Source organism: Sciurus carolinensis, chromosome 9 (assembly GCF_902686445.1).
Source record: "Sciurus carolinensis chromosome 9, mSciCar1.2, whole genome shotgun sequence".
Classification (NCBI taxonomy): Eukaryota; Metazoa; Chordata; class Mammalia; order Rodentia; family Sciuridae; genus Sciurus; species Sciurus carolinensis.
In genome coordinates this window covers 83,590,160-83,602,188 of record NC_062221.1, presented here as the reverse complement: position 1 = coordinate 83,602,188, position 12,029 = coordinate 83,590,160, and the positions used below count along the sequence as shown (strand labels likewise).

Sequence of the window (12,029 nt, the reverse complement as noted above, 5' to 3'; positions counted from 1 at the left end):
ATCTTTCCATCTTCTAAGGTCTTCCTCAATTTCTTTCTTCAATGTTTTGTAATTTTCACTGTAGAGATCTTTTATCTCTTTGTTAGAATGATTCCAAAGTATTTTATTTTTTTGAGGCTATTGCAAATGGAGTTGTTTTCTTCATTTCCTTTTCAGATGTTTCATCACTTGTGTATAAAAATGCTTTAGATTTATGCATGTTGATTTTATAGCCTGCTATTTTGCTGAATTCATTGATGAGGGTCTAGAAGTTTTCTGAAGGAGTTTTTTGGATCCTCTAAATAGAGAATCGTGTCATCAGCAAATAGTGACAGCTTAAGTTCCTCTTTTCCTATTTGTATTCCTTTAATTTCTTTAGTCTGTCTAATTGCTTTGGCTAGTATTTCAAGGACAATGTTGAGTAGAAGTGGTGAAAGAGGACTCTCTGTCTTGTTCCCGTTTTAAAGGAAATGCTTTCAGTTTTTCTCCATTAAGAATGATGTTGGCCGTGGGCTTAGCATAAATAGCCTTTACAGTGTTCAGGTGTGTTCCTACTATCCCTATTTTTTCTATTGTTTTGAGCAGGAAGGCGTGTTATATTTTGTTGAATGCTTTTTCTGCATCAATTGAAATAACCATGTGATTCTTATCCTTAAGTCTATTGACATGATGGATTATGTTTATTGATTTACAGATGTGAAGCCATCATTGCATTCTGGGGATGAACCTCACTTGATCGTGGTGCACAATTTTCTTAATATGTTTTTGGATATGGTTTGCCAGTATTTGTTAAGGATCTTTGCATCTATATTCATCAAGGATATTGGTCTAAAATTTTCTTTCCTTGAGTGTCTTTGCCTGGTTCAGGTATGAGGGGTGATATTAGCTTCATAGAATGAGTTGGTAGGGTACCCTCCTTTCTATTCTGGAATACTTTGAGAAGTACTGAATAGTTCTCTTTGAAGGTCTTGTAGAACTCGGCTGAGATTCGTCTGGTCCTTGGCTTTTCTTGAATGATAGGTTTTTAATGTCTTCTTCTATTTCATTGCTTGCTATTGATCTGTTTAAATTGTGAATGTCTCCTGGCTCAGTTTGGGCGGAGCATATGTCTCTAGAAATTTGTCAATGTCTTTGGTAGTTTCTGTTTGGTTGGAATAAAGATTTCAAAGTAGCTTCTCATTATGTTAATATTTCAGTGGTGTCTGTTGGGATGTTTCCTTTCATCACGAATTTTAGTAATTTGAGTTTCTGTTCTTAGTGTGCTAAGGGTTTGTGTATTTTGTTTACTTTTTCAAAGAACCAACTTTTTGTTTTGTCAATTTTTTGAATTGTTTCTTTTGCTTCAGTTTCATTGATTTCATCTCTGATTTTAATTATTTCCTTTCTCTACTACTTTTGCTGTTCTTCTGTTCTTTTTCTAGGGCTTTGAGCTGTAATGTTAGGTCATTTAGTGTTGACTTTCATTCTTTTCTTGAATGCGCTCCATGCAATGAATTTTCCTCTTAGTACTGCTTTCATAGTGTCCCAGAGATTTTCATATGTTTGTATCGTTGTTCTCATTGACCTCTAAGAATTTTTTAATCTCCTCTCTGATGTTTCTGTTATCCATGTTTCATTCAATAGCATATTATTATTCTCCAAGTGTTGGAGTAATTTCTGTTTCGTATTTTGTCATTGATTCTACTCTCAGTCCATTATGATCTGATAGAACACAAGGCAGTATCTCTATTTTTTTTTTTTTTTTTGCATTTCCTAAGGGCTGCTTTGTGGCATAACATATGGTCTATTTTCGAGAAGGTTCCATGTGGTACTGAGAAGAAAGTGAATTTGCTCATTGATGGATGGAATATTCTATATATGTCTATTAAGTCTAGGTTATTAATTGTGTTATTGAGTTCTATGGTTTCTTTTTTTGGTTTTTGTTTGAAGATCTATCCAGTGGTGACAGCGGTTTGTTAAAGTCACCCAGAATTATTGTGCTGTACTGTGGTCTGTTGATTCCTGGAATTGAGAAGGATTTATTTGATGTACAGGGATGCACCATTGTTTGGGGCATAAATATTTATGATCGTTGTATCTTCCTGATTTATGGTTCTGTTAAGCAGTATGAAATGTCCTTCTTTATCTCTTCTGACTAACTTTGGCGTGAAGTCCACTTTATCTGATATAAGGATGAAAATCCCCGCTTTTTTAACTGAGTCCATGTGCGTGGTAGGTTTTTCCCCATCCTTTCACCTTTAGTCTGTGAATGTCTTTTCTATGAGATGAGTCTCTTGCAGGCTGAATGTTGTGGGTCTTTCTTTTTAATCCATTCTTTCAGTCTGTGTCTTTGATTGATGAGTTTAGGCCATTAACGTTCAGGGTATTATTGAGATATGATTTGTATTCCCAGTCATTTGGGCTTAATTTTGCTTTTTACCTTGGCTTGGTTTCTCCTTTGAGTGGAGTTTTCTCTAAGGTAGTTCCTCCCTTTGCTGACCTACATTGTTGTTTTTCATTTCCTCCTCTGGAATATTTTGTTGAGAATATTGCTGTAGCGCAGGGCTTTCTACTTGTAAATTCTTTTAACTTTTGTTTATCATGGAAGGATTTTATTTTCATCTTCAAATCTGAAGGTATGTTTTGCTGGGTATAGGATTCTTGGTTGGCAACCATATTCTTTCAGAGCTTGAAATATGTTGTTCCAGGCCCTTCTAGCTTTTAGAATCTGGTTTGAGACATCTGCTGATATTCATATTGGTTTCCCCCTATATGTAATCTGATGCTTTTCTCTCATAGCCTTCAAAATCCTATCTTTATTTTGAATGTTAGGCATTTTCATTATAATGTGCCTCTGTGTGGATCTGTTGTGATTTTGTGCATTTGATGTTCTGTAAGCCTCTTGTAATTGATTTTCCATTTTATTCTTCAGGCTTGGGAAATTTTCTGATATTATTTCATTGAATAGGTTGTTCATTCCTTTGGTTTGTATCTCTGTGCCTTCCTCAATCCCAATAATCTTAAATTTGGTCTTTTCATATGATGTCCTATAGTTCTTGGAGTGTCTGTTCATGATTTCTTACCATCTTCTCTGTTTGGGCAACTTTATTTTCAAGATTAAATATTTTGTCTTCATTGTCTGAGGTTCTGTCTTCCAAGTGGTCTAGTCTTTTGGGGATGCTTTCCATGATTTTTTATTTGGTTATTGTTTACTTCATTTCAAGGGATTTCCTTTTGGTTTTTTTGAGAATCTCTATCTCTTTGTTGAATTATCTTTTGCTTCCTTCAGTTGCTCTTTCAACTGCCTATGGTCTTATCATTCTTGCCTGCATTTGCTCTCTTATCTCATCCTTTGCTTCACGAATCATCTTAATCATGGTAATATGAAGTCCTTTTCTGACATTTCTTCTACATACTATCATTGGATTCTATTAATATAGAATCTAGATTGTTTGGATCATTTCTTCCCTGTTTTTCATGTTGTTCATGTATCTTCCCCTCTAGCAGTGCGGATCTGGAGTTTTGCAGATTTCCCCCTATAGGCTTATAATGGCCCTATAGGTTATCCTAAATCTTTTCTTTAAGGGAGAGATCAATATAGCAGTGCCCAAATCAGACAGTATGCAATCCTAGACCAAATAGCTCCTATGAGGACATTAACAATATTGTCATAATAAATAGTATGAGTTCAATTATTATCTTCAGTATAACAAACAGATCTGCAATAGGTCTGCAGCTTCTAATGGAGGAGAAAGAGGATGCAGAGGGATTAGGATGTAGCTGTTAATGGGATAAGAAAGAATATACAGAAGTTCTAGATAATAGAAAGGGGTGAAGTATAATCAAAAAAATTGGTTGTTAGCATGCAAAAAGGGAGAAAGAGACTCTGAGGGAAAAGGTAAACAAAAGGAAAAGAGAGTAAGAAAAGTAAAGCAATAAGTAAAACTTAAAATTGTTCAATAAGGAAGAAAGAAAAGCTACACTCTAACAGTCATATAGTATTTAAACCTTCCAGTCTTCAGTAGCCTGATGCATGAGAGGTACATGACCATGAGCTTCAAGTCTCCAGCAGGCATCTCAGGATGGTATTTGCCCCGCTAAAGATGGGAGATACAGCTTCCAGGATTATGCAAGATGGCCGCTCTGGCTTCCAAATGTGTTGGCAAATGGGGAGCTGCAGCTCGTGGTGTGGACATGGTTGGCTGGAGGTCCTGAAGGCGGGGTGCGGTTGGTCAGGAAGGGGTCCTGGAAGGTGGGTGCATTTGGTGTGGTTGCAGGATCCTGCAGGTATTGTAATAGTGAACTTCCAGGCAACGCAGGCAGCTGGTGCTCTGCTGGTGTTTGGGGATCAGTTCGCTGACTGCTCTCAGACGATCTGGAGGTGAACCTTGGGCGATGGGTGATGGATAGGTATAAGGCAGGTGATGGACAGGCAAGAGGCCAGGCAAATGGCAGATGATAGGCCACCTGACAGTGACAATCTGCACTCAAAAAGGCTTTCGATATGCTGACTGACTGCAGGTGATCACAGTAGACAAATGGGGTAAACAGCAGGGAACCGATAAGCAGCAGAAACTTCCTCACCAAGAAACAAATATCCTCTGCTTGAAACCGGAGTTACAGAGCGACAAGGAACGCAGCCTCCCTCTAGTCTGCCATCTTGGATCCCTCATGAGTACAAAGTTTTAAAAAGCAGTATTTTCTGTGGATAACTTTTGAGTTCTTTTGTAAAGTTTCTGTATAACAATACTAATAGCCAACATGATCAGCACTCATCAAGAATCTCCTTTGCTGGAAGGAACCTTAAAGATCACCAAACCCATCCTTCTCATTTTGTAGACTAGGAATTTGGCATCCAAGGTTAACCAGCTAGGTCGAGAGAAAGTAGGAATAAAACCCAATTCTCTCTTCTGACTCTCACTGTTCTTCCCAGTATATCTTACCACATTTTGTTTTTTCAGATATTTATGTATTTAACTAATATTCTGATGTACTGAAGAGTCAGCTTTCTGTCACTGTGGTAAAATATCGGAGATGAACAACTTAAAAGGAGGAAAGATTATCTTGGGTCACACTTCAGAGGTTTCAGTTCATGGTTGTTTGGCCAGTTGCCTTTGTGCCTTTCGCAAAGCAGTACTTCATAGGTGGTGAGTGGATGAGGAACCTTTCCACCTCAGGGCTGTTGGGAATCAGCGAGAGAGAGGAAGGGCCAAGGTCCCAATATATTCTTCAGGGGCATCCCTTCATCCCCACTCAGTGGCCTAACTTCTTTCCAGTAGGCCCCCATCTCTTAAAGGTTGTACCACCTCCAGTAGTGCTGTAGGCAGGCAACTGGGCCTTTAACACATGTGTCTTCGTGGGACATTTAAGATCTAAACCATAACATATTGCTTCTAATATATTTTGCATCTGAACTTCATGTTTTACCTTTATATTGCTCTATGAATTAAACCATTGCCTATATTAATATGCATAGATTTCTTGTTTTATGTTTTTAATTTCTCTTTCAGATTGCAGCAGTTCTTAGGAAGACCCCTTGTGAAAGAATCATTCTTTAGACCCATACTTACTGTTCCTCAAATGCCTGCAGTTTGCTCTGGAGTCATCTCTACAGCAGGCCAACCTAGAGCCCCCCTGGTAAGAGCTGTTCTTGGTAAATAGATATTAACTAGTCGTTTATCACTATTATGGGCTTCCTCAATTGATATTTTATTAACTGACAGTTTGTTTTTTTGTGGGGGAAATAGGGATATCCTGGGGATTGAACCCAGGGGCTTTTAACCACCAAATCACATCCCCAGCCCCTCCCCCCCCCCCCAGCTTTTTTGGCATTTTATTTAGACATAAGGGTCTCACTGAATTGCTTTGGGCCTTGCAAAGTTGCTGAGGCTGTCTTGAACTCAAATCCTCCTGCCTCAGCTTCCTGAGCCACTGGAATTCTAGGCATGTGCTACCATGTCTGGCTTGGTTTTTGAGTAGATATTTTGTTTGTTTGTTTGTTGTTTGTTTTGAGTAGATTTTTTTATACTATAGAGTTGTCACATTTACAATTTTACTTTTGTAACAGGCAACAGTGCATAGTAGATTGATATTTATAATAGATCATTTACTTTTAGCATGGTTGTTAGGTTGGAAAAACAAAGAAGCCATATCACAGCAAACTAAATTATGCCACAAAGCTAAAGAAAAATTTATACACACACATACAGTACAACTCGGTAAGAGATCTTCAACTGTATAAACAACAATAGAAATACCATCACTTTGGAATATGTGCTTTCAAGTTATAAATTTTCCTACCTCAAAAATAATCAGAAAAGCTTTATCTAAGCTTGAAGATGATAAAGAAATTTAAAATGACTAGAATTATTTGTATCTTGGCTAAGGTAAAATTTTATTTTATTAAGAGAATCTTTCTCAAAAAGAATGATGTTACATGTATTAATGAAAAAAATCATAACTTTCCCAGTAGTATGTTCTAAGCAATTATGTGTATGTATGTTATAAAAGAAACTGATAACAATTTTCTTGAAAACATTGAGTAACGTAACATTCTATTAGCTTAGTTTCTTACTGATAGGGAAAAGGTTGATACTGAGGCAGATTTCTGGGCATTATTCTGCTTCTCACAAGACTTTGTACAAATTACTCCAGTGACTGTTAATAGTTGCTAGTTTTTTTTTTTTTAAACTTCCAAAACTGTGTGTACATAGGCTTAGACATGTAAAAAAATTTTTTAATTAAAGGAAATACTGTGGGCAGAATACTAGACATATCTCTGGGTATCATTCATGACCCATCATATAGATTTTCTTTAGTAACTTAATTAGTTGTAGCATCATGATTACCCCAGTCTCGTCTTTAAAGTCTTTGGTTGTTTCCAGCTTTCCACCATTATAAAAAAGGTACAGCAAAACTCTGTGCGCTTATTTCTGTACATTTTCTAATTACTGAAGCAAGCATGTTCTGATTTTTAAAATAAAATAGTTCCGTAACAAATTAGAAATGTTGTTGCACTAGTATAAAGATCTCGGAACAAGGGAACATGGATGTCAGTGTTATTCTTCATTACAGCATTTTCTGAAGTCTGGAAGTGTCATGTTGGCATGGAAGTTACTAATTAAAGCTGTCATAACTTTCTGCTCCTTATAGATGACTGGCATAGCCTGGACTATGCCAACCCCTGTGGGAGAGGCCGTGTCTCCTGGAGCAGGTCTGGGAAGTGATCCTTCCATGCTGAATGGGAGAGGATTACAGACAGGCTGAAAACTGCTTTTCCACAACAAACTAGGTACCTTAGTTTTTATTTAGTGCTTATAGATCATATTATACAGTTTCAATAGACATAACTGTGACAGTGAAACCTTCAGAGAAACACAGCATTCTCACAAAAGTATAAATAATTCTTTTACCATGGTCTTGGTAAAAAAATGAAATTTACCAAAAAAGGATAGTATTCAACAGAAATGCTAAACTTCTTCACTAATATTATTAGTCTTTAATTGTGAGAAAATATAGTTGTGACCGATGAAATTTAATGTCACCAGCTGCATTATTTACCTTTGTAACCCATTTTCAAATAGTTTTAAGTTAATTGTATGGCTAAATAAGCTCAAACATCATCAGAGGTTTAGTTTCCTATTTCTTAATTTATTGAAGGTTCTTATAAATTTCTTTGTTACAGAAAACAAGTGCAAGGAATCCATTTTATTGTGTTTTGTTTTCCATAGTCTGACTTTGGTAGAAGGATATTTAATTCTACTCCTACACAATGAAGTTTTTTTTTATTTCTTGTATCCAAGGAAATAATTTGAATTTTCACCAATATTTTCATTCAAAACTAATACTTCACTATGCCTATTGTTGCTATCCCAGATTAGATGATAATTTTATAAATCATAATAATAAAAGTGAAAAATATAACGTTCATAGAGTTGTTATAAGTATAAAAAGAATAAATTATAAATCAAAGGTAAATGTAAAGGCTAATTACCCAGCTCTTTTTTGGGGAAAGAAAAATATTTAATCATGCTCTATCCTATCAAAAATGTAGTTGTAGGCTTGGATCAATGGACTTTTGGGTATTGAAAATCAATATTGGCATATTGATTAAATAATTGTGGTTCCTTTATCAGAAAATGTGCTTTGGATTGTTGCTTTTCTGTTGCAAGTAATCTTTATTTTTCTCTGTGAATTTTACAAAAGTTCAACTCTTGACACAGGTAAAGAAGAAAGAAGCACTAATGACATAAGTAAAAGGAATATTTTAGTCATAATGGAAGTTTGAGAGAGATAATATAAAAGCTTTGGTACACAATAAGTAAACTCAATTTCACATAATGAGCTTTCAATAAAAACAGGTATATATCTCTTTTTGGAAATAAAATAATACATTTTATCACTAATGAACACATGAAATATCATTATTAAGCAGAATTAGGAGTTTTCATTTTGGTTTAGATTAATGCAGATATACCTGTAATCAGTTTTTTTAGGTCAAAAACCTGAAGAGTCACATTTGTATTTATATACATATCATGTAACAGAATTTTATGTCTTGTTTGAAGGGCACATCTTCAAGTCAGTAGGGAAAATCGCCACTTCTCTTTCCTTGATCTTTTTCAGAAAGGAGCTTACAGATTTCTTACGGAAATGGAAGGATACTCATGGGAAGACCTTATCTGGGCTGACATTTGATGAAAATTGTTTACAAAAATTTCCCAATTTATTGATCCCAAGAAATCTCAGGTAAAAACAAAACAAAAAACTGTATCTCTTAGGCTCAGGATATAACTCGATGGTAGAGTCCTTGCCTAGCTGTGTGAGGCCCCAGGTCAATTATTATCTCGTATCTCTCCACTTACTCTCTCTAATAGTTGGTTATTTAACTATTTCCATAACATACTAAAAAATTGATAACCTCTAGTCTTAGTAAATCATTGATTAACAGTAAATAATTCAACAACTTTTACTTGAATGGACAAATGTCCTTGACTGGACAAATTTAAATACCTTTCACTAGATCATTCTAGAATAAAACTGACACCCTTGAAATTTTCTCTAGGTTACTTTGAATGATTCTAAATGGGGACTTTTTTTCTTAATTTTCTGTAACGTTTATTTTCTTTATTTTTAAAAATTTTTTGTAAGGGTATTTTAATTACAAGAACATATAGAGTTATTTTGTTTCTACCTAGCTCTGACAATTATTGTCAACATTTGTGTGAGATTCTTCATGAATCTGATTACTCTTTTGCTAATTCTTATTCACCCCATCGTCTGAAATTCTATAAGTTTTATACTGTTTTAGAACAATTCTAAACTATCAATATAATATTCTATTTTCAGAGTCAAGGAAAATCAGTTCCAAATGGTAATAGTGTTTCACCCAGTCATTCCTCATCACAGCCTAATGCTCCGCAGCCTCCAAAACCAGCCTGGAAGCCCCTCAGTTCACAAGGTTCTGCCACATGGGAAGGAGCAAATAATTTGGTGAGCCTAAAATTATTGAATTGTTGAGTCACTGTGAACACATTTAAATTCAGAGAAACAAATAGGCCAAATTTAATAGTTTGTTTATTTTTCCCTAGGATGATGAGGAAGAAGAAGAGGAACCTTGTTAATTTGCATGAGAATCTTTCTCCAGAAAACCTTTCAGTTTTGCCTTGTGCTCACAAATTCCACTCTCAGGTAACCCTTTAATCAGCTAAGGGAGATTCATAATACCTTATTTAAAATCATATACATGCATCATTCTCCATTGTCCTGTCACAGTTCTACTAGATATAATTCTGAACTTCACCTTGGGTACCACACAGAAACATTTGGACCTTTCCCCCATTCGTATCCATATCTACACTATGCGTTTCTCGGATCTCCCTATACCTTACAGGGGAAGAGATTGTGTTGAGATTAAATGTACACCGATAAGCGGTCCTTGAATAGACCTGGAAAATATGATTGACATGACAATTCAATGTCAAAACTAGCAACACAACCGTGCCACTTTACCGTGACTGCTATAAATTCCTCATATTATTCCTTGTCAATACCTGTTAATGGCCTGCCCCCTCCATCTTATAAAGCATAATCTATCTTACAGTCTATCAGATTCCTGTATTTGTTTTGAAGAGCTCAGACCTGAGTTTAACGTTAGAAAAATGTTAAGGCTGGAATATCTTTTCATTTATTCTTGGCATTTTTATGACTTAGCTCCTAGAGTGCTGCTGTGTAGTGCTATTCACATAGATGTATCAAGACCTCTGTAGGGAGAGGTAATTTACAACGGGAGAAGATAATCTAACACAAGGAAGCCTTCTCAGGGAAGTGAAAAATAACCAGCTCTTTTAATTCATATTTGCATAACATTTCAAAGGTATAACATAGTAGTACCTGGTACAAAATTATGTATTGGCATCTACTTTGACAGGAAGAGACCTACACAAAATGATTAATCCCAAAAGAGCTCCAAGAGATACTTAGCCATCTGACATTCCATTTTAAGTTTAAAAGTCCTGACAATTCACCAAAGTAAATATTTAACAAGACTTATTTTGCTCTTTGCCGTTGCCTGTTGAACAGAAAGCACTTACTGCATTCAGGTTTCTTTAGGATTAGGGTTATTGGACCTCATTTATACTGCCAATTCTTAATGCTCTCTCATCTGACCTGGCTCTCCCTTATTCATATAGGTCAAAATTATTTGTTTTTAGAGAGTCAGTACTCAAGCAGATTTTTAATAGATAGTTCATAGTTGAAGATCACTGCCATTGTTAAACATAGAAGGCAGTCTGAGTATATTCATCACTAGGGATTTTAACTTCTGAACATGATATGTATTTTATACAAGGTATTGATAAATTTGTACAAACAGTTTTGACTTTTTCTGGATTATATATATGAAATAACCAGAGAGAAACTATAGCAAGTTTCCTCAATTCCATGTCAGGAAGAATTGCTAGTCATAGTGAAAACTGGGGTTGGTGAAATAATTCTAATATAATAATTGGCTAAAAGGTGTTCTTCAGGTATCAGATATATTGCTCAGTAAATCAACGAAGAAGGCGCTGTGGTTATCCACTGGTAAGGTTTAAGCTTTAAGATCCATCAGAAGACATGTTAGTTGGTATACAGAGTGGACAGCTGCCTCTGCTAGGCTAAATGGAGAAACTGATGTGAATTTTTTTACTCCTTAGTGCATTAGACCATGGTTGATGCAACAGGGGACATGCCCAACCTGTAGACTCCATGTTTTATTACCAGAGGAATTTCCTGGTCACCCCAGCCGGCAGTTGCCCAAGGCGTGATATAAGGCAGGTGACTATGCAAAGGAGGCTAAGTTTTCACACTCCAGAATTTAGTTCTGCCTTTTGTTATGAACTGATTATGTGAGTAGTGTGGAGCAGTACTGTCTTATTCTAAAGAAGCAAGCTAATCACATCGAAGAGGCAGCCAGAGGGATCAAGACAAATCTTCAGGACTTGTGAACTGAACTAAAGGGCTTTAAAGAAGACAAGTTTTGTTAAATTATATTTGCTCTTATCTTAGTAGGTGTTTTTTCATCCTGTAAACATGAAAGCTATATTACTGTATTTCTTAAGATTCTTATTTTTTTCTTCTTCTTCTACTCATTCTTTATTTTCTGTCATGTATACTACATTATAATTTCCTAAAATAAATTTAGGAGGAAAAGTATAATAGTAAAGAAGAGAAGTAGAAAAATCTCATAGATTTTCGTGTTCCTCTTAACTTTATTAGCTATAAAAATATAATTGGTTTATTTAAATTGTATTTCTATCTTTTCTAATTTCTGTCATCAGGTGTGGTCTCTACCATCAGGTAGTTCACAATCTCTTCATGGGTACATATTTTAGAGGTGTGTTGGAGCTGGTTTGTAATGGCTTATGAGAGATGATTGTTAAAAGTTTCAGAAACTTTGCAAACCAGGTGTCAAATTATTGGTGGCTTAAAAGCTGCCGTGGTGGCAGTATTTGTACAGTAGAAACTGGTAAATACTGTAAGTAATGACTTCTCTTTCCCTCATTAGCTGGTTCTTAAACATTTATCAGAAC

General features: G+C 35.6%; 1 protein-coding gene across 5 annotated transcripts in view; it reads left to right on the top strand.

Moving 5' to 3' along the window:
- Positions 1-11,285, top strand: part of Dzip3 (DAZ interacting zinc finger protein 3) — a 127,299-nt gene extending 116,014 nt beyond the window's left edge. For all 5 annotated transcript variants that reach the window (XM_047564263.1, XM_047564265.1, XM_047564260.1 and 2 more), the window contains exons 27-32: positions 5,469-5,595; positions 7,111-7,249; positions 8,584-8,706; positions 9,307-9,450; positions 9,549-9,648; positions 11,154-11,285. In XM_047564263.1, coding sequence (XP_047420219.1) covers positions 5,469-5,516 — 48 coding nt within the window. In that variant the 3' untranslated portion in view covers positions 5,517-5,595; positions 7,111-7,249; positions 8,584-8,706; ... (1 more) ...; positions 9,549-9,648; positions 11,154-11,285. The remainder of the gene's footprint in view (positions 1-5,468; positions 5,596-7,110; positions 7,250-8,583; positions 8,707-9,306; positions 9,451-9,548; positions 9,649-11,153) is intronic.
- The last annotated feature ends 744 nt before the right edge of the window (positions 11,286-12,029 follow it).